Genomic DNA, 23,184 nt, shown 5'->3' on the forward strand with positions numbered 1-23,184 from the left:
TCAGTTTAGACCTCCAATTCTGACACAATGCAAGGGGGAGGAAAGCAATCACAACGTGCCAGACGCACCTTGCCCCTCTTGCGAAAGCATAAACCCACAGGAGAAGAATTTGGGGCCATTTTTATTATAATTATTTTTCATTATGTAACCTTGATACATAAGATGCATCTTAATTTTAGACTGCCCTTTTTCAGGAGGAAAAAAAAGCATATTGTATACCAGAAAATAGAATAACCTCTCTTAAGAAGGTATGTAGAGGATTTGTGGGTAGCTGCAGTGCAGGCCACCCGCCTGCAAGACGTCATGGCAGTGAGCATTTGAGGTGGACGTAGAATTGCCACTGAGCCGTTGGAGCTTCACCTTTTACAGCTAGGAGTGCAGCCAAGAGAAACTAGGTTAGACGGGGAAAGAGCCAGCTCCACCAGGCCACCCCCTTCTAAGGGCCCTGTGAAACACGTTCCCTTCTCCGGATTGTGCAGAAGTGAAGACTCCTAATTTAACCACATCTAAAACAACACCTGCATGACAGCAAACTGTTCGGAGAGCCAGGCTCCCTCTCTGTAATTTGGGTCAACTCTGGAAATGATTTTGCCATTTAAGAAACTCCTGTCTTTTTCCCTTCCTGTCCCTTAAAACCTTTCGGCTTCTGTGAACAAAGCAGGATCATTTGCATTTGGCAGGAGCAAAAGAAAAGCAGGTTTTTGTCACGGGGCCTTTGAAAGTTTCATGAGCTTTGCAAATCCATTTTTAAGTAGCGATTGAAAAACTTGCAGGGGCAGGGTAAGGAACAACATGCATGTTCCCCTTCCTAGACTGGGAAAGAGAGATCTTATTCTGAGCAGTATGGCTGCAAAGAGAGGTCCCTGCCTCCACCGTGACAGGCGGAGCTGGTAATGCTTCCTGTAAGTAAGTTGTCCAGCCATTCCCATTTGGGGACCTGGATTTTAGTTGATAATAACCGTGCTGTGTTAACCATAGGACTGACATTGCCCTGAGAGGTGTGTGCTTCAGAGTGAATTCTGTAAGAAACTTTCAGCAAAATTGGTGTGGCTGCTTCTAAGGCAAAGATTAGGGGGAATTTTGCCCGTGATGAAATAAAATCTTGTAGCAGCTTTCTTGCTTTTGCACTTGGCAGCAACTGTTTAAAACCTGGCAGGCGGTTGCCCCGGTGCCAAGGATGTGCCTTTTGCTGCTCTTGCGAGAATTGAGTCACGTGGGGCCAAATTCTCAACATAAGAAAACTTTCTGTTCACACTCACTCAGTAAAGGCACCTTTGATAACTGGATTGCCTCCTTCTGCCCAGAGCTGAGCAGGACTTTCCCTGCAGCTGCTGCTTCGGCTTGCTGTGGCATCGGACCCAGGAGCCAAGGTCAAGGAGACTACCTGTCTTGTGCTCTAAATGCTGCTGTCCAGGCACTGGAAACAATGTGCTGCAGATGTGGAGCAGGCAACAGCTGGATTTGGGGGGCGGGAAACAGAACAGACTGGACAAAGACCGGGGCGGGGGGTGTGGTGGGGTTGGACTTGGAAGGGGAGCCCAGGGAGAGATTCTGGGATTGGGAAATTAAGAGAAGACTGAGATTAGGTGACAAGGTCCCTTGGGTGGAGGGGTTTGAGAATGGCTGGGCAAGGGGGCTGGAGGAGGCAGAGACAAGCCTGGGGCAACGGGGCGCTGCAGGGATTAGAGTAGAAGGGGCAAGGCTTTGAGGGGAGCTGGCAGAAGGATCTGGCACCACTAAAAAACATTCCCCTCCAGAGCCACAGATGGTTCAAGCCTTGACGTTCCTCTGCTGTCCGCAACTTGTGCCTTTCACTGCCCTCTAGCAGCTGGTCCACAATAGAGGATTACAACCTACTACTGCTGGTGATTACTTTTGCAAGCAGCAGTGGTCTGTGCTGTGGAGCTGCACGTTTTGCCTTAGCTCATAGAAGAATGCTGACAGCAGCCCCATGGACTTTACCTTTCGCTTCCTTTCTCAGACTCAAGAAAACACACGAGTTGTCATAAGGGAATGGCAAACTTGCAAAATCAAATGTCCTAACGTTAGGAGAATGCTGGACTGATATTTGCTGGTGCAGTTGGGCCTTTCTGAAGGTTATGGGATGATTTTTTGCTGCGTCTCTACAGCAGTGACTATACTGATGTAACTCCTGACATGAGGAAATGGTTTTCTTGCATGCTCTCGAGACCAAAACATGCTTGCAAGAAGTCACAGCAAATCCAACACAGAAACACAATTATATATGCATGGTATGCCAGGGTTTGGAAGGAGTTGAGTTGTGTATCTTTTGAGACTGCATGTTGTACCATGAATCCGCCTCTACAAGTCATTTTCTAAAATGGTTTATGCATGAACACCTGTGTGGTGTTGATGTAGTGAGAGAAATAAGTTTCCCTTATACTGTGCAATCAATATGCACCCCAAGGCCTGTTCTTGGAAGTCAAGCTGAAGTTCTCTGAAGAGTTTATATCAGACTTGGGTACCAAAAAGCGTTTATCACTCGCTTGTTCTCTAGCAGTTCTTAGTTAAGGTTGTGGGCTTAACTGCTCAGCAGTTCAGTGGGTGGCAAGCTGGCTGCATGGTAGGGCCCAGAGAGTGCTCATGAACGTTGTCCTGGAGAGAAGCGGGCAGTGGTGTCCCGCAGGGGTTCCTGCTTAGACCAGTGATTTTCAACATCTTTATCAGTGACTTGGATGTGGGGGTGCAAAGCTCGCTGGCCAAGTTTGCGGATGACACCAAGTTATGGGAGAGCATGGCCATGCCAGAAGATAGGTTGCAGAGCCAGGCAGACCTGGCCAGGCTGGAGAGCTGGGTGGACTGGAACCAGATGAAGTTCAACACCCAGAAGTGTAAGGTGCTCCATCTGAGGGCAAACAATTCCCAACATACCTACAGGCTCAGTGGCGACAATTTGACTTGCACCCCGGCTGAAAGGGACCTACGGTAGCGATCGGCCATCATGTGAATGTGAGCTAGCAGGGCAAACAACACGCTGGCACGCATCAACCGTTGCACCTCATGCTAACTAAGGCAGTGGTACTCCCACTGTCCCCCGCGCTGGTGAGACCGCAGCGGGAGTACTGTGTCCAGTTCTGGGCGCCGCACTTCAACAAGGACGTGGAAAAACGTTGAGAGGGTCCAAGAAGGGCCACCCGTACCATCAGGGACTTGCAAGACAAGCCATACGAGAGAGGCTGAGGGACCTGGGTCTCTTCAGCCTACAGAAGAGAAGGCTGAGAGGGGACGTGGTAGGGGCTTACTGCTACATCAGAGGAGTGCATCAAGGGCTTGGTGAACAGCTGTTCACCAGGGCACCCTGGGGAAGGCCAGGAGCAATGGATACAAACTCCTGGAAGGCTGCTTCAGGCTTAATACCAGGAAAAACTCCTTCAGTCAGGGTGTGCAGACTGTGGAATAAACCCCCTCCAGGGCTGGTGCAGTCACCTACCCTGGAAATCTGCAGAAGGAGACTGGACAGTCACCTCACTGGGGTCACTTGACCCCAGGTGTCTTCCTGCCTACTGGAGGGGGACTGGACCCGATGATCTACAGGGTCCCTTCCAGCCCCTGCCCATCTATGAATCTGGTGTCAGGAGTGACCAAAGTGGACCAGGCATTCTGCAGACCTAATGGAAAGTGGGTTCCCACTACATCCCTAGGTTGGGGACCAGGTGGTCACAGGAGATAGAGGAGCAAGGGAGCTCTAGGAAATGCATCCAAACCAATCTGGACGCTAATTGGACTGGACAAAAATGAGAGAATGCAGTTCAGGAGGGGTTTTTTCCTGTCCTGTGTGCCACATCACCAGTCTGATGCATGGCTGAGATTTTCGAGGAGGAAGGGGTTGAAACGTGTTCTCCAGCATGTTGATGCCGTTTGGCTCTGGGTGTCCATGTTTGTCCACTGTGAAGATGTCACTGAGTGTTTCTCCTAGTGCGTGGTAGACTATGGAAGAGGTAAGGCTGCTTAGGTCTAATTCACACAAGAAAGCGTGCGGCCGTGGTGTCTGCCCCGGTAGGGAGCATGCCTGCCATTTGACAGTTGTCAGACTCCCCCTGCTACCAGGTGATCCCGTGTTTGCCATGAGCAAGTCAGCATGTTCCCATCCACCTCTGGCTGGGAAGCTGCAATCCTTGTGCAGTGATGCAGATCTTGCTGCCATCATCCAGGTGTTTCTCACTCCAGGATTAGACTGGTAGTAGTTAGGGTCGTATCTTAAATCAACTTGGAAGCTGAAGCTAGTGCAAAATGCAGCAGCCTTCTTGTTTAAGTGTTATTATAGGATTTTCACTCTGTTAATGCTTGGTCCTGATATTTTGGAGTCTGTAACATCTAGGCTTTGCCCGTCTGAGAGATGCCACTCTTCCCCCTCAGCACCTTACTTCATAGAGCTGCACAAGCTGGACTGCCTTTTGGTTCATGAAAGAGCAGCTTGCAGGTGGTTCTCCACGAAGGCTTCTTGACTCTACAGTTCCTTCTCCCACTTGCGGAATAGCCTGAACCTGACTTTTGGGACACCCCGCGAAACCATGCTCTTGAAAACAGATAATTGAGCTTGTTGCAGGAGATGCGTGGATTTGTATTTAGCAAGCGCTAGGGATTTTTGGATAGTCTGCAATACATGAGCTTTCATAGACTGAAAGATGAAAGGTGATGACTTGCTATTGTCCACCTGGGTAATAAGGCTTCCTGAGTAGCAATTTTGGAGAAGACAAAAATTGTTTTTAAGCATGTTTAACATGTGGAAGCGTGCACGAGCTAGAAGAAGAGCAGTTTGTCAGCCATACAGCATGTGGACGTGAGCCGGGTGAGATGGAACTGGCGTTGTGGTTAGGGGCCTCAACAGAAACCTGGCAGATCTGGACTCAACCTTGTCCTCGAGGTTATTTAAACATGCCGTGCCTCAGTTTCCCATCTGTTCAAAGCGGATGGTGAATAATTTTCTTCTCTGCAGGGATGTTGCGAGTCTCAGCCCATGAATGCCTTGGAAGTGCTCAAATACCAGGGTGATGCATGATGGCTCGAGCAGTTTTTGGTAGGGCATAATGGATAACTGCAGCGGAACAGCCCAACTTCGGGTGGCATTTTGTTGCAGGGAGACATGCTGTGGGATCTAAAGGGAAAGAGAAATTAATTTCTACATCATTCAGCTAAAACCTGTGAAACGCGCTGGAGGGCTTTTTTTAATCTTGTTTGTGCCTTTTCCTTGCAGAAGGAGCTCTGCTACTTTTTGGGCTCGTCTTGCTTTCCGTAGCCCTGCTTAAAATTCTTTCCAGCTCTGTAAGAACTGGGATTAGCTGCTTTTCTTCTTTTACCAGCATTATGGAATGAGAGTTGGAGCTTGGCGTCATGCCATTAGGTGAGGAGAGATTCAGAGCTCTGCAATAACATCAGTTTTGGAGCCCTCTAATATAGGCTGACTGATTTTGGATATGATGCATGGGAGGACGTTTTGCATGGTTTAGCAGCATACGATGCACTTGAGCGCTCTCTTTGACTCCTAAGCAGTGCTGCTCTCAGCATGACTCCATAGCCCTGTATTTTTAAAGAGGGTCAACTCTGCTAAAGTTGCCATTTCTGATTAACAAGGAGGCGCAGGTACTTTGTACCGCTGTAACATTCGTTTTCCTCTCATTCAGCACCGCAGTGGAAATTGGTGGGCTAGTCTGCTAGTCTTTCATGAATTGATGGTACAAGGGCTTTTTATAACCCGTGTGAATGCAGGTGATGTTTGTTTCTGACTTTCAAGGAGACTCTGTTGGGAGTGATCCAGAAAACATGTGTGTCTTGAAAGGGAACTCTGGCCTCTTGAAGCACCCGGGGAGGTTATCTTTGTAGGAGGAGTACAACCAAAATGAAGGCAGCAGGTTCGATTTAGGTGGGAAGTTAAACAGGTTTCAGAAACAGAAGTTCCAGGATTTGGTTCCATTATTTGTCAGACCGTACCGGATATCACAAGAGGGTAGATCAGCCGTTGTCTTGAGCTGAACCCTTGGAGGACAGGTATTAACTATGTTCCAGTTCCTCAGACCTGTAATATTAGCTTACTTTTATGTTCAGTGTCTTCCATCCTCACCAGCCTCCAGCTGTGTATGGAAATACCAGGATCTGTTCACCAACCATGAAGATGCAACCAGCTCTGGGGAAGATTGCTACAAGGACACAGCATCTCTTAGTAACACTACCCACAGTTTGATGCAGAACAGTTAGACAACACTGAATCAATGTTGCATTGTATGGGGAATCTAAGGAAGCAGAACTTAATTGCCTAATTGCAATATATCCAGGACATCAAGGATAACACCCTTTCTTCTCTTTCAAGTGGTGCCTAGGAGGCTTTAACGGCTTGAAGTGGCCAGAATTTGGGGACTGACTCACCCAAAAGATGTCAGCTCCTGCAAGGCAGAGCCCCCAAGTACCATGTGGAGTGACTGAATCAGTAGTGAGTCAGAAGGGAAGTCTGCCATCACTTCCTGCAGCTCCGCTCTGTTTTTCCTTGAAATTTTCTCAGCCAAGTGCGAAGCAAGCCAGAGCGTATTTGTCACGTAATGTCTTTGGCAATCACCGTGCAAGGTTATCCGGCTTTGGTGAATTAAAGCAAGCATTTTAAGCATGACTTTTGCTGAGTGTGCTGCTGCTTTCTGCAATATTTTGGGTAATGGAACTCATTTTACTTTCCCAAACTTAATTGGGTACATTGGGCAAAGTATCGAAAGGCTCCCCTGACATTTGAGCTAACTTCCAGGATAATATTTTATTCCGAGTCCGTTTGACCATGGTAGCAGCTTCCTTTCTGTTTTCATCCCCTGTGCTCACAAGACATCTTTATGTAATGGCTTTCCTCTGTAACCCGTGATGCCACAGCTGTTTGTTTGAGACATCATGTCTCAGTGCCACGGACTCGAGCGAGGATGGGGATGGTGGAGGACAGGGATAAGGAACATTCTGTTTACAGGCACATTTTCTTGGCAGTCGGCAGCTAGGAGCGAGGAAATGCAGAGCGTCTGTTACTAGTTAAGTGGAGATTTAGCAAATGAGGCTGTCTGTCTCTAAGTTAGCAGGGAAGTGGCAGGGGCTCATTAAAAGAGGGCTCAGAGCATTCCCTGCATCCGGTTCTTCTGAAGCGCGGTGCTGGTCCTGTTGCAGTCCCAGCCCTGCGTAGAGAAAAGCTGCAAGTGCTGGCTGTACCGGTTTCATTACAGTGAATACCAAGCAGATCTCCAGTGAGGGGCCATGCTCCAGAATGGGTGATTCTCCCCCTAATCAAATGCAATCCGTTTTTATTCATTCGCTTGCCTTTGAGGTGGTGAAGGCACCGCTGAGACATCTGAAGTCCAAGCGTATTGATGTCTCACCTGCAGTGCATCGCTGGAAGTTCCCAAAGGAGAGCACGAAATAACAGCTCTGTAACACACGCAGTTTGGGGAGACGCCTCTCTGCGGCTGACCCCGAAAAGTGCGCTTTGCTTCCTGTTTTTTCAGAAACCGAAGCAAGTGCTTGACACAGTGACATTTTCTCCAGCTTCGCTCTCCTGACTGTCTGGGTGTGTGGGGGAGGCTTGCAGCTGGGAAGCAGCAAGTCATAATCAAAAGCTTGCTGCTTATGAGGCATCTGCCACAACGCCGTGCAAGAAAAGAGGCTGACGGATCCGTTTGCCTTGTGGCACGTGCGCTCTGCTGCCGGGCAAGAGTCTGCGGTTCGGTTCTTGGGCTCCTGGTGTGTAGCCTGGAGGGGACTGAGGCATGCTGACTAGGCAGCGCAGCCAGCCCGGTGGGGAAAGGAGCACTTCCCGCGCCGCCGTCTGCTGCCATCCTGTCTGATTTCTCTAACTCAGCAGGGCTAGGTCAGGTCGCTCCTTGGATGGGAGCCCTCCAAAGAGAGCTGTACAAAATTGTGTTGGTCAGTCACTAAACATCCCTCTTCTTTCTGAGTAAGTAATGCCTGAGTGCCCAGCAGCCCCTGCACGTTGGAAGAGTGTGTTGTTTTCTTTTCCAGGAGACAAATAGGCAGCCTTGGGCACTGCAGCCATAAAATCTAATGGCACTCTTTGTATGACGGGGACACTAAATCCTGTCTCCAGTCTGATTCAGGTAAAAACATAGTGCCACCCTCCATTCCCCCCGCAGTTTCCAGCGGGGATGCTATTTCTTCCCTGCTTTGTAGAGTGGTTGTGCACTGACCACATGTTATTCCAGCAGTGTGTGTAGGAGATCCCTTGGCAGAGCTGCTATATGATTTCAAGGCTTCTTTATGATGGATGGTATAAATGATCAGCTATGGAGCCTTTCCACGAGAGCTGCCCTGTCTGATCATGGCTGCAGCAAGCGTCTCTGAAAGTGGGGTGTAAAACAGGGAGAGGATGAGGGGAGGTGGGAAGTCCCTAAGGCTCCAGCAGTGAGCATGGGGTCCCTCCACAACAAGGAGCCCAGCTCTCTGGGGTTCTTGCTCCATGCTGGACCGTGGGGAATTGGTGGAAATACTTCCCTGTTTATTGGATGCACAAGTGGCACAACCGTGGAGAGGTCTGGAAAGGGTTCCTCCCCATCTCCCAAGGGAACCCCCCAACCCACAGCACTGCTGCCCGGGGTGTTGCTGGAGCTGGGGTTTCAGCGTTAGGCTCTTGAGCTCCTTGGAGGTCTGGCTGCCTGTGGTTTGAGGCTGTCAGTAGACTTTCTCTGTAAGCGTAAGGGCCTTTTTCTTAAATCTGAGTTCATGTTCTGCTGGGACTGATGGCAAGTGCATCCCCCGCTCCCCTCCACGGGGGAGTCTCCTTAAAGCCACTGTTCCCTAATTACAATCGGAGATCACTCAGCTCATCTTCAGAAATGCTGGAGAAAAGGGGCTACTGCTGGAGAATTGTGCTGGTCATTTTTCCCCACTGACAATTACCTGGCCGGGGAGTAGTCTAGCTAGAGCAAACTGCAGATCTAACAGGACTTTGTATCTCCCCGTACCGGCTTTCTGAAACTCCAGTCCCTTTAATTGCTAGAGAAATTGAATTGGTGTTTTAAATTTTTAAAAATTGTATAACTAAGGTGTTTGATCTTGACACATTGCTCGTACTCTCTCCCCCTTCTGCTGTGCCAGATCTCTTCAGGGAAACCCAGCCAACACAGATCATTATTCTGCTAGCATATACTTACTCAGCTCTAGTGTCTTGCTCCTTCTCCCAAGGGACTGTGCTGGATGACTGTGAACCCTTTTTTCTCCCTTCTCTGTGTTGGGAAACTTGTCACTGTGACAGTTACAATACCACAGGCTTGACACCGTGACGATGGAAAACACTGCATAATCATGAGTGCGACAAATATTGAGAGTCCTGTTTGATTCTCGCTATGCCATGGCAAAGTTTTCCACCCAAACATCATTTTATAAGCAAAAACTCTAATAAAGAAACCCTCTCCCTTATTCTTTGCACTGAGTCCTGTCATTAAATATTTAATTAGCATGATTTATTTTTCTTCTGTTCTCTGCAGGTTTTGCATGCAGAAGAGTGTCAGACTGGTGCCAGGAGTCACACTGGATTTAATAGAAAAGTAAGCAGGATTTTATGACATTAAAACCACTCTGATTTTCCTGATTTCCATTTTCTGTGTTGGTTTTGTGGGGAGGAGGAATTAGTTTAGCTGGCTGTCCTCGGAGGCCCTCTGTTTGCTTGCAGGCATGCACTTTGAGGCACTTCTGCAGCACAAGCCTCACTGGGGAGATGCTGAGTCCCCCTCACTTTCTGTGCTCCCCTTTTCCACATGGTTAGCCAGCATCCTGCATTCGGCCCTTGCTGGGCTCAGCTGACCCCCGTTGCCTTTCCTGTTTGGTGCAGGGGGCTGGGCTCGATGATCTTCCAAGGTCCCTTCCAGCCTCACAAACTATGGATCTGTGAATCCCCGTGCTGTTGGGGTCTGCCGTATTGCTTTACCACATGCTGGTGGAACGAGCAGTAATTGCGATAGCAAGAAACGTGGCCAGTGACTGGTTAGCAGGCAGCACTGTGGACAGTATGTGGAGTATTACACTTTCCCAAGTGCTTTGCTCGGCCCTTTCAGCTGGAAGTTCACTTTGGTCTCATTTTTGACACCATCGTCCTGTGGTAGCCTGAGAACAGTGGTGATCCCATATCTGGATCACAGTCACTTTTATGGCGGTTCAGTGTTGTCAAGGCCCACAGCTGTTCTGGGTGCACATTGTTAGCATAAGAGAGTGTATCAGAGGTGATTGACAGGGATGTTACATAAATGCTCATTGCCTTTCAGTAAGCATCAGCTTACGACTGACATAGCAAAGAGTGTCTGAAGTCAGGTGCACCTGTTAGGAAGGTGCATTGCTGGAAAACATGGGAGCTCAGAACTGGAGTGCCTGGGGCAGCAGTGGTCTGGTGCTTAGATGCTTTGGCAAAGGCGCGCGCAGGTCTGACATAACAGAGAATACTGCAGACCGGGAGAGCCGCATTGGCAGAGCTGTTGTAGGGGCCCAGCGCTGGAGCTCTGCAGGGGACGTGTTCACAGCGCTTGTCTAAGCGACGAGTGTTCCTAGCCACAGCTATCCTTCTCTTTTATGAGCTGTAGGATCTATTCAACACCCCGAGCTCTGACAAAACAAAGAAAGTAGAAAAAACAAAGCACGATTTTTCCCCACTTCATCAGCACAGTGTTCTAATGTTCCTTCTGCCTGACGGTGCAGTTATGTTTTGGTCCGTAATGGCACTGGTACCCATTATAATGTTTTCATCCAAGCAATATTTGACCATAACTGCAGGTTATTAGACAGCCCAAGACAAACTGATTGACAAAGTGAATTGTTCTTCAAAATCTCCAGTTAATATAAACCACCCAGGCCATAGAAAAGCTAAAATCCAAACTCATCCACTGCATTCTTTGTTTTCAGTAGGTTCTTATAGGACGCTTATTTTGCCCACCTGGAAGGTACTAGATATTTGCATTCTTCATGTGCATACTTTCTGAAATCTGTGCCACATGGTTAGTATTTCTGAACCTCCTCTTCTTAGGAGATTGTTGTGTACCCAAGTTAAATTACCTTGGAGCAATTAATAAAAGATCATTCAATTTCTGAAATGTTTGCCTTTAGAAGCACTCATTGTCAAGATTAATTAGAACAGGCCAGAGACTTAGAAGTCTGGCATGTGCATGTCCAGAGCCAATTATCCCCTTCACCTAATGAGGCAAAACCTGAAGAACTAGAGGGCATTCTCTCTGGACGGGCAGGGGTGGTATCAGGGTGTTCAAATAGTGCAGGTACAATAGCAGTATTTTCTGGTGTCCTTTCATGCTTTTCTTGAAGGCTTCTGCAGGGCACAGTGGTATACAGGTATCCTTCATGGCTCTGACTGCCAGAAGCAAATGATCTTTTACAGTAATAGTGATGAGGGTAGGATTGCATCAGCTAAAATTCCTGGTTCAGTGCTTGCCTTGGTAGAGCGCCTCCGTGTTAAATAACCCACCCAACTCGCCCTCCGATACGTTTTAAGCTGCACTTCCATGGCACTGCCTCTTCTGTTCGTTGTACTTGAAGAAGCAGGTGGGTACGAGGCACACAAGCACCTTTTCAAGTGCTCAGCGTAAAGTCATGCTCACCCTACAAATTAGATCACTATGAAAATGTGATTTTCACATTTCCCCCCACCCCCCATCTCCAATTTAGGTCAAAGGAGCCGAGCTGTAGTTTTATAAATCTTAGTTTTGAAAGCCAAAGTATAACTTACTATTAAAATCTGCTGGTTTCTGACTGTGCCGTGAGAGAAGGCCAAGGAAGCTAGATGGTGACTACCCTGGCTGGTGCTGGGCAGTGCACAGGCACAGATTGCAATGTGTCTCCTAAGATTGCTTCCTACGTGCCTAGTGCAGTGTCTAATTATATTAGGCATTCACTCACATGTTTGCAAGTGAGGATCCAGTCTCAACTGTTCACTAAAACTGACGGAACAAGGCACTCGGGTAGTGACAGATCACATAGAGAAACAGAGATATCTTTTCAGCTCACCATATGTGAGGCTGCAGAACCAGGTCAGAGATCTGTTAGTTAAAGTAAATGTAAAAAAGTAAGAAAATGAATTCAGCACTTCTCTCCTCTTCAGAACTGCGTTACTTTGCAGTTTGGCACAGCTCGCTAGTTAGGGAACAGAGCTTTGTGGTTGTTTTTTTTAAATTACATCATTGTTGAACACAGCTGGGTTTTTTTCTTGTTTGCAGTACGCTTCATAGATTTTTATTGCAGTGTACTAAATTGCACACTACACACATGGCAAACATGGTTATTTTGATTGCTCCAGCGTTTTCCATAAGGCGTGAACTTCAAATGATAGCATTAGAAATCCAGGCCATTTAATAACTAGTGGCCTGGACAGAGTGAAAGTCGAAGGCAACAGCCTTGTAATGTATGAATAGTTGGAGGCGGCTCATGGATAGCTGTCTGGCTTTCTGATTACCGAAGGGTAAAGAGAACCTGCCTACCTCAGCAGAGCTACCAAAAGTTGCTGTTCAAATTATTTTCAGTAATGATGTGTCAGGCAGGCGGCAGCTAGACTTCCCCACTGGATGCTGTGTCCCGTGGCACTGCATGCCACTTGCCCTTGCTGAAAGTGTGTGCATTTTGAGAAGAAGAAAGCAGACCTGCATGGAGGTTAAACTCGATTCATCTAGACACACACGGTGCCTGCTAATGCTGTTTTAGGGCTTGAGGGGAAAGCTGGGCTGTGAAGTTGAAAGTTGCTTAATAATAGAAAAGCATGTGGTGCCATGAGGTTTGTCCACTGATGCTGGGGGGGAAGGGGAAAGGGTTTTGTCATCCTGAGCAGCTCTGGCTTTGCATTGCTGAACTGTGAAGCTGAGCCAAAAGGTTCTGTCTTAACAGTGATCTAATCCTCAGTACAAGTGGAGATTTCCTCAAGGCACTACGTAAGTGTATTTAAAGCATGACATACAACGTAAGTTCACTGTTAGGAATATTCCCTGGAAAAGGGTGTCTGCCTCTTCTGCATCAAGCACTAGCTTCCTACTCATTAAAGAAGTTAGAACAGAGAAATAACAAGCCCTGAAGGACCAATATCTGGTGTGAGACCTAAAAGCCTCCCATCCTACTGGAGTGAGTACACTTTAGACCTGTGATTCCCATCTTGTTGGACCTAAGACACCCCTCAGGCAATGCCAGCTCTTTCACTGTCACTTGTTTCGTGACTAGGAAATATAAAAGAAGAATTCTTCTGTTGCAAAGCACTCAGAAACACCATGGGAGGTCAGAGTGTGTTTAACACTGGGGATTACTGTTTGAAATCTCTGGGTTTATCTACCGAGTCCGTAGGGCTGTGCAAAATTTTGCTGGCTGTTTCGTTTTGACATTGTTTCGACTCATTTCGAGCTCGAAACAGCGAAATCAAAACAAAGGGTTTCAAAACGAGGCTGGCCGAAACATTTCGAAAGTTTTGAAACCTTTTGAGTTTTGAAGGAGCCAGCAGCCAGGTGGTGGGGGAGACGGGGGAGAACCAGGGCTGTGCTCCCAGGCTCAGCCAGGCGGGGAGTACATCCCTGGCTCTCCCCACCTCCCATGGCCGAGCTGCAGGAAGCCGATCACAGCGCAGAGGAAGGCAACTGAGCCTGATTGCTCAGTTCCCTTCCCCAGCGTTGGGCAGGGGAACTGAGTGATCCGGCTCAGTTCCCTTCCCTAGCTCCTCGGTCCCAGGCGGCAGCACCCAGCTTCCCTTCCTCATCTGGCAGACACATTAGGGGCCCGCAACCCCGGGAGGACTGGCACAGCCCCCGCAACCCTCGCAGGATTCCTGCCAGATGAGAGAGGCGGTTTTGAGCTTCCCCTTTATAGCCTATGGGTGAAACGTCAAAACAGTGTGACTGTTTCGACGAAACAGAACAGCAGTTTCAAATCGAAACAGAATTTGAAACGAAACGCTGTTCTGTCAAAGCCTCAAAACGCAAGTCAAAACAGAACGGTGCCGTTTCGCACAGCCCTACTGTGTCAGTGTTTGCACACCCAGCAGTGCTTATATTGTGCAGCACCCTTGAAAGGATCTCATGGCACCTGAGTTGAGGATCACCGCCGTAGGCAGAGGCATGTACTCCAAGAGCAGCCTAAAAGTGAAGACCCTTTGTTAAAGGATGAAATGGCATTCAGGACTAGTGTGTAAAGGATCGACACGACCACTCGTTTGATGAATAAGAGAGAGGCTTTATTGACTACAACTACTCACTATTAAGTGAGCCGAAAGCAAAGCAAAGTCCAACATATTTAGCTGTAAAAGCGGTAGTACCTCACCGATACAGGCAAAGAGGCGGTCTCAGTTTGCCGGCTTCTCAAGGCCTGGATCTGTTCAGCGGGTGATCAGGTGGGCGCAGCTGTTCTTTCTTGTCAGAAGGATTTCTCATTCCTGAAGCGTGCGCTGTTAGCTGCTTCGTTCCTCCTTTTATACCCTTTCGCTCAGCATCTTCAAAGCATTCTCATAGTTGTGTAAATCAAGAGAGAAAGCCAAGGAATAATTAGCAGGAAAAGCCTGTTAATCAAACTGTTCATTTTCAGTTATCAGAAAGTCCCAAATCTGATTGAATTACCTTCCTCCGTAACAGGAGGTTATCGGTTCCTACTGAGTTGGAACGCATCAAGAAGTTGATTAACAACTGGGAAAGACAAAGTTTTTGAGGCCTTGTCCTTGGAAGATCAAGGGAACCACTGAGGCAAAACAAGAGTCTATCCAGAGGAGACACCTCTCAAAACCCATATGGAGAATCTCTCTCCCTGTACAGAAACCTGAGTTAATTGCAAAGAAATAATTAATATATTAATCAAGGATAGGCATTTCACGCAGACACGTAGCAGCCTGCTTAAAATCATCATAAATATCGTAAGATAAGCTGGAAGCGATGCCTCGTTATTTCTTTTCAGGAGGCCCAGCCGCAAACAAACGTCCTTTTGCACTGTGCAGCGGTCATCAATATTTTGTATTTTAACTTTGGTGAGTAGGCCCAGCTTAAGCTTCACAGTCATCACCCTCATGAAAACAGTTACAGCTCTTGTTTCTCCATCTTGGATATCAGACAGGCTCACGGGGAAGGAGGTGGCACTGTCTTGCCCTTCCGGGAGCTTGCATTGTAGACTAGCCTCTGCCTCCCCTCGCCTGGCTGGCACCAGCATCCTCATCTCATTTCCTCTTGTACATTTTGGCCTTTGAAGAAATGGTGTCTGGCTGATGCAGCTACTCCCCATCAGAGGTTGGCTGCTTGTACCTGCTACTGGAGGTGTGAAGCTGGCTTTTAATATCCGTAGAAGCACTAGCACCATGGTAGGTAAGCAGATGGGCAGTTACAGTCAGATGTTTTACCCTTGGAGTTGTGCTCTCCTTTTAAATCCAAAGCATCAGCCCAAGACATCGCAAGCCTTGCCTTTGAAACCTTCACACGGGACGAGAATTAGAGCGAATCAGTGGTGTCTTCTCCCTCGCAGGTTTGCATTATGTTCAAAATTCACAGGCTAAGAATGGTTGATGCTCCAGTCATCTGATTGCCTTCTGTCACTAGCATCCCTCCGCGAGCTTTTCACACGCCAGAGCTGGGGTTCAAAGCTGTTTCCTTTGAAGATCGCTTCTGTTTTACTGCTAGCTGGGACACAGTATGTAAGGCTGCTAGATCACCTTGAAAATGTAGGCATCTCAGTGTGTATTATGTCACTTATAGCGGAGGGGTGAAGTGGCCTAGAAGCGGCTTGGAATATTCCCCACATTGTAAAGTCATAAACTGACGGGGAGGGGAAGGGATTAATCATTAAGCTTGCCACCATTGACAAAATTGTCAGGGTCGCTGCCAAGTGGAGTTCCTGGATTCATTGTGTAATTGCTTGAGTGGCTTAAAACATCCTTTCTGCGGTCACCTTTTTTGCTGTTTCCAAGGGAAATGGGGTGAAGATGTCCTCGTCTGTCTCTTGCATTAAAACTGAGACTGGCTTCTCTACCGCTGGGATTTCAGATCCACTTGGGGCAACTTCATCTCTTCCCCTCACCAGTCTTTCTCATAGGTGTTGCTATAGCAGCATGTTAAACAACAAAATATAGAGTCAGAGGATATTAAAATAGGGAAGTGTTTCCTGGGGAGGGGAAATCTGGCCTGTTCACTTGGTTGTTGGCTTTGTTGTCTAGTCTGAGCAAAATGCCAAATGCTGGAAATTGTGAAATAATCAGTTCTCCAAATCTTTATGTAACATCTAAAACAGTCTGTTATATAAAGATGATGTGGCTAAACAGATGTTATGAGAGTCCAACTAATATAAAAATATAACAGTAGATGGGAGTTGACATGACTTTAGTAGATTTATAATCATTCCAAAAATGAAGCATCTAAAGATAAACTCATTCATTTGTTTCAGCAAGCTGAACAGAAAATTGCATGAAATTAATAGCTGTCCATACAGTGGCTCATATTTGCAAGTGCCCTGGATCACAGCAACCTGTTTAAACAGTAGACAGAAAGTATAAGCAAACAATGGAGTTGGTAAAATCTTTTAGTCATTTCTTTCCAATTTTCTTAATTTAAAGATGTTAAAAAAACCTGGCAAGTCATGCAAAAAACAATTTAGCAGAAGCTATCCTGTCAAAACTTTCTGCTTGTTTAACATCAGAATCCAGACGATATATTGTTTAAGTATACGAGGACGAGAAGTAATCTTTTCAGTGACACGTATTGATTCATTATTAAATGGGAAAGGCACATTTTCAATAATAATACAGAAAAGGCAAAAATGCCCAATTTAAATTTATTATTCTTTTTGGGGTAGAGGGAAACACGAAATGATGTAATCCTATCATAATGCTGCGCATTTCATTGTAGCAGAAACTCAGAAGGGTATGAACTGCTCCTGAACGAATCGTTGCAAATCAGCAATTCTGGACAGCTGGTGCCCAAGAGTTTTAAAAGAGCTGGTCAGGCAGCTTTTGAATTATCACTATAGATTTCCAATAAGTTTGAAGCACGGTGGAAATCCCAGAGGAGAGAGAGAGAAGGCAAATATTGTTCCAATATTTAAGAATGGAAAATGAGATGACCTGGGTAATTATAACATCAATTCCAGGGAAAATAATGGAAGTGTTGACATGTTGCTTGGTTCATCAGGAATTTACTGGCACGTGCATGGCATTGCACAAGACACAAAGATAATCCAAGACCAATGTGCTTGTAGTCCAGAAGAAAGAACCTAGTGGGGAATGAGGGGAGCGTGTCCCTTCCTGATTTGCTGCTGTTTGTATTTCTTTGGGGGCATCCTTAAAGGAGTCGGCAGAGACCACAGTCAAATCGAGCAAGGCGAGTGTGGCGGAAGCAAATCTGCAGAGATGCAGGAGCAGCAGTATGTGTTTAGGGAAAAGACCCCTGGGGTTGACCGAGACAGGGGAGGGCTAGCATGTGCACAGGGGTTTCCACAGTGGCAAACTGGGGAAGAGCCAGCTGTTTGAGGTGGAAAGGAGAGGATACCCCCGGTCTGAATTCCTTGCTGCAAAGTCAGCTGGCCTTTCTGAACCCCATTGACTTTGGTCTTGGATCTCTTAACTGCTTCACATTTTATGCAGGCAAATGACAGCAAATATAATGCCTTTTTTTTAGCTAACTAGGGATGGGCTTACCTGGAACGGATGAAAGTTGAATGCCTCCCCTGGCCAAGAAGCAGAGCAGTCGCTTGGCTTTTTTGTCCTTTGTTCTGGGCACCAAACCGCGGTCCTGTATTGGACTGGACACCAGGAAGCTGCCTTTGCCCGGGATTGCATTCAGTTCTTCACCACCCTGCGGAGAAAATGTGTGGAGCAAAATGTTTGTCCTGTCCCCACACCCGTGTTCTTGGTCCTTGCTGATAACGCCATAATAGAAGTGTTTTTTAAAGGAGCTGTCTTCACAACAAGTGCTCTGAAAGCTGGTTCCTGAGGATATCAAATATTAAATCCTCCTCATCTTAATCTGCTACATATATCAATTATAGAGAACACATGTTTTTTATTATAGTCCCAAGACAAGCCTAGATAGGCGATGCAGGCAGCATGTATATATTGTAATTTATAATTTAGCTGTCTTTAGTATTGGGGAAGGAGTTTGTTTCCTAATTAAGATGCAGAGTTTAGGAGTAAATTACTCTGCACCTTCTTTGAAGAGCCCAGATTTCTAATTATCTAGGCTAACCCAGCATCTTGATGAATAAGCATGTTGCTGCTTCTGCTGTGCATTTTATAATATAAATCCTTTGAGATGGAGCCAAAATAATCCCTGTTTTGGAAATAAAGATCTTTGCTGGAACTAAGCAACACAACTTAAAAACTTGTTAGGCTGTTGGGAAGGTCGCAGCGTTTCATCCAGCTGTGCCGCGTGCCGGTGTCCAGCTCTTAGCAAGCAGAAATCCCTTTCATCCAGTAGCGGTTTGGTTTCCTGTTTGATGCGATTCAGCGGTCGCCATCATTTGGAATGACCCCAAACCCATCATACAAAGATGCATCTATACGTCTGGCACGAATCATACCCTCTTGCCACCAATGTTTTGCTACAAATCATAAAGATAGCACATTATGCAGAGGAAACCAGCACCTCGACTGGAAGGTGGTCCCTGCAGGTCAGGCCTGAGTCATCTAAGCCGGAGCAGCGTGAGGAGGGAGCTGGCTGTGCTGCTGCCAACGCTGTAGCTGCTCTGGGAATAAAGACCCACGGCTCCGGCCTGTCAATCACGCACCTTTGAACCAGCATAAAATTCGTTTTACAAAAATTACTAGAAATAACAAGTGTGATACTAAAATTACCTTTGTTTCCATTATAACTACTATGGAGTGTGTCAGGCTGGAAATCAGTAATTTATTAGTGTCTGTCAGTCACTGATCAGATGAGTAATGATTCACTAGGAGCTAATTTAGAGATGAAGTGGGAAAACCAAAACCCCAAGAGGCTGCGCAGCAGAAAGAATGTGAGTAATTGGGGAAAATGTGGAAATCATGCTGTAATGTAACAAAATAACAAATCTCTTCAATGCCTGCCAGAGAACCTTAATTAATCAGAGTTGCCTTTAGAAGAATATATTGGAAGGGAGGCTGAAGGAGAGCAGTTGGCTAAGGCAGTAATTTTTTTCACCTCTGGAGATCCTAGTTCAAATTATGAACAGGCCAAGCACAAAAATAAGCTACCTGGCCCCTTCTTGGTTTCGGATGCATGCCGATTCTGCACAAACCACTTGTTTAGAGGGGGACATCTCCTCTGGAGTCTCTCAGGACTGGGCGGAAAGGGCAGGAGTGCCGGATCGAGACGTGTCGGTTGGCAGACGCGTGAGGTGGGAAAGCCAGGTGTTGTGCAGTCAGCATTAGGTTCACTAGCCCAGCTTGAAAATGAACCCGAATCCAGCTGAATGCGTTCCAAACTGCCTCCCAGCTTTCACGCCCACCCTGCTACCTCTCCGCAACCTACAGGTTTCCTTGGGGACCGTTCTCTGGAAGCCAGATGCTGGCACATCTGGGAGGAGAGTCCAAAGGTTGGACTTTTTAATGAGCTGTTTGAAACATTTGGGGTGCAGTTTTTCTCTTATAGGCTCAGCTGATCCCGTCCCCGGGGATTTATAATGTGATGAGGCCCTTCTTCACTTTACTGGCCCTTGATTTGTTATACTTTTTTTCTCCTGGCAATGACCGGGTGCTTCCTTGGGTAGCCGTATGTGCCAGCTGCGTGTCAGTAAGATGAAACAAAACTTCCTGCAACTTTCAGCTCTGTTAAAGGCTCCTTATGGAGCTCTTCCCGTTGTCGGACCCAAACTCTTCCTAGTACTCGGAGCTCTGTTCTCAGCTCCCTTTCTAGTCCCAGCTTGAAATCAAGGGGAATTGCTTTCATCACTTTTCTTTCCCAAGGGTTAGCATGCCTGGCAGGGTTTTGCAAGCTCCATCCTTCAGTCTCTTACCTTTGCAGAGCAGCCATTGAGGATGACATTTTAGCTGAAAGACCCTTCCAGGTTTGGTAAGAACCTTACTGACTTCATCCTGTGCTATTCTGTTTAGTGGTATCCCCAGCAAGCATTAGTAATCCCTCCTACGCTGACCGAAGAAGTGTTATTGCTGTTGGACACTCAGCAAAGGTGTGAAGTACAGGAGATGCTTAGCATGGTGGTTCTCCCGATGCTGTCCAAGCCCACGAACTCTTCAGAGTGGTTCTGTACCATCACTCTTGCAGAAGGGTGAGGTGTGCCCTTATAGATATAAAGGCAATTATAGGCAAGTCCTGATACTTAACATTTAGCATCCTCATATTTTGCTGCTCTCCTCTGTCAAATCTTATATTAACTTGGTGAACAGAGACCCTGAGTATTCCTTAACACAAGCCCTTTCCTAAACTTGTATAGGAAAGGAGATTAGTTAGAGTACCCATTGTTTGGTGCCAGGTATACACCAATGATTTCCTTGCCGTAAGGGTCCTTTAATCTAAATAGCACGTCGTGCACCAATAAAAACAGTCCAAGGTGAATAGAAAAGCAGAGAGAGAAAAAATGGGAAAGTGCTGGGAAGAAATCCGCTTGTTAGATAGTCCCTTCGGAGACTAGAAACTTTGAACCAAAACCAGGCAGTCTGCAACCCCTGAGGTTCTTCTAGAAAACTTGATAAAAGGCTTCAAACTAAGGCTTTGTGTTTGGGGAATTAAGCTTTTTGGTAACCAAAAGATAATAGCTGTACATTGGCACTGTACTTATCTTTCAAACATGGTTCATCAATACTTGAGCTGAGGCAGGACTTCAGGCTTGTTTTGTGGGTGATAATCTGAAATGTTTTGTTTGGTAATAAATCACTGGTTTTATTGAATGGAGCACTTAGTTTTATCGCTATTGCTACAGAGAGTATGCTGCAAAAACCTATTGTGTGTGCGAGGTAAAGATCATACTCAACAAGATGGTTTTCATGGCAACCCTGGTTCATTCCTTAATAAAGATAGATGCTAGGGCTGCAAACAAATGCACGAAGTTTTGGAGCACTCCGGGATAAATACTGCTGGAATTATACATGTTTTGTTGTACGTCTCAAGGGGCTGACCGCGGTTTCAGGCTTCAGGCAAACCAGCTAGGAATTTGTCTGCTGCATTTTGGCTTCAGTAGTCTGCAATAGCGTGGGAAATGCTGCCCTTCGTCCACTGAATCACTGAAACGTCTTTCTGGCGGAGCGGCCACAATATAAGGTTGTGATGCTTGCCTGTCTCGTGGCCCTTCCCCTTGCTTATACCCTAACGAGCGCAGGTAACACGGGAGCCCCACAGGACCCACTGCACCGAGTGGTTTGAGCCCTGCAAAGACACCTCCTCCATCTTCTGCTTCCTCCTCTCTTAAGCGTAGGCTGGCCCTGGATGAGACTCCTGACAGCCGTAGAGAGCAGCAGGAGTTCAGCTGAGGGTCCAACAGGACACAACTCTTAGGTTCAGGGAAACATCCCAGCTCTGGAGCTGCCCCCTCAGTAGTTATGCGACCATCAGAGAATATGAATTATAACGTCTCATTTCCTCGACACTCTGTATTACAACGCACCTCTCCGTGTCATGATTCTCCGTACATTATATGTCCAGAAGCAAAGGTAATGAGGAGGAGCTGCTGCTCGACTGAAGGGGAGCCTGGCTTCCTTTGAAGTACACATTTCTATTGTAATTAAAGTGATTCATAGGGTTTTTGCTAAATTCCTGACAAGGACGCTGACAGTTATACCTGGCATAAGCTGCTTAGTGACCCTGACATTTTGTAGTCCTTACTTTTCACAATAGACTGCAGTGATTTAGGGCTTCGCAAAGGCGACTGTCAGGGATAGTTGATGGAAGAAGCAATTGAAACTGTAGAGATGTTAAATTGCAGCTAACAGCTGAGAGCTGAGACAGCTTGGCCTTTTTTTCCTTCTTTTTTTTTTTTGCTCAGATTTACAAATGAAGACTTCTGGTCCCCACTGTCAAGGTTTTCTGATGGTTGTGAAAGCATAATATGAACGACACCATGAGAAGCAAAATCAGGAAGGCAGCAAAACCCCACATGGGAAAACCACAGTATGGAGCTCTGCTGCCTTGTTTGTCTTAGTGACCACGTATCCAAAAATGTAAAAGGCTCTTACAGGATTATGGGCAGAAGGCTGCCTTAAAAAGAGCATGTTGCACAAGCTGATACCCTGAATCTCCTTTTATATTTTTATCTGAAATACAATTTAGATGCTCAGGTCTGAAGCAGATCTGCTTATACAGCAGAACGCTGCAATAATAAATAAAATTAAAGTTAACTTATTTCTTAAGGGGCATGGAAATTACACCATTTAATATAAGCAATCAGTTTTTCATTTCATCGTAAACATGGTGAGAAAGCAAATAAGAGGGAGCTTTCCTTTTCCTTTTTGTCCTTTTATTACAGGGGTTTTTTTCATTCTGGTGCTAGGATGTGGCTCCCAGAAGTAATGGGTAGAGGCTGCTATCACTGAATTTCCACTCTGGGGTGATGGACTCCCTAGGATTGGATGCTGATGTAGTCATTTGATTATAGGCTGATTAATTAGCCACTGATTAAGTATTCCTGTGATTGAATTGATCTTTGCACACACCTGAGAGTGAAGATACTCTCCTCCAACCTCTAGAGTTAAACCTTGATTTCCAGATATAGATTATTGGGAGTGACTGTCATCAGGTAGCAGCTGGTTAAAACCTCTTTCCTCGGGTCCTTCACGGTGTCGCGTAGGCAGCACGAGCGGTCTGCTCCTTGTTGCTCTTACAACCTCAGCGAGAAGCAAAGACTGCTGATTTATTGTTTTTCACTCTAAGATGTTAATTTGTCCCAACATTATTGACCCCCTGTGTTAATGTGCAGAATAAGCGTCCAGGTCAATGCCCCCTTTCAGCTGCAAACCCTGGTAGGCGACCCTGTGGGTACTGGCGTGTCCGTTCGAGCACGGCTGTGCCTGCTGCCCCTGCTCCCCTTCTGCTCCAGTAAATAACACCGAGCGCTTTCACGTCGCACACAGGTCTTCCACGCACAAGTCAAGCCTTAATCCATCTTCACAACACTGGTGTGAACTACAGAAGTATTACTCTTCCCACTTTACATGTGGGGAAGCCAAGGTACTCAGAGAAGCAACCTGCCCACAGCCTCCCACCACTTAGGATTATTGCTGGGTGGGGCTATACTCTGTCGCCTCTCAAAGATGGTCTTTCTTTTGCA

The 23,184-nt window shown here is 46.6% G+C and overlaps 1 protein-coding gene across 7 annotated transcripts in view; it reads left to right on the forward strand.

The window, feature by feature from the left end:
• The window catches only part of RPTOR (regulatory associated protein of MTOR complex 1), a 249,291-nt gene that overhangs the window by 122,244 nt on the left and 103,863 nt on the right, over positions 1-23,184 (forward strand). For all 7 annotated transcript variants that reach the window (XM_059731959.1, XM_059731963.1, XM_059731958.1 and 4 more), the window contains one exon: positions 9,480-9,539. In XM_059731959.1, the coding sequence (XP_059587942.1) occupies positions 9,480-9,539 (60 nt within the window). The remainder of the gene's footprint in view (positions 1-9,479; positions 9,540-23,184) is intronic.

This window comes from Alligator mississippiensis, chromosome 8 (assembly GCF_030867095.1).
Source record: "Alligator mississippiensis isolate rAllMis1 chromosome 8, rAllMis1, whole genome shotgun sequence".
Lineage (NCBI taxonomy): Eukaryota > Metazoa > Chordata > Crocodylia > Alligatoridae > Alligator > Alligator mississippiensis.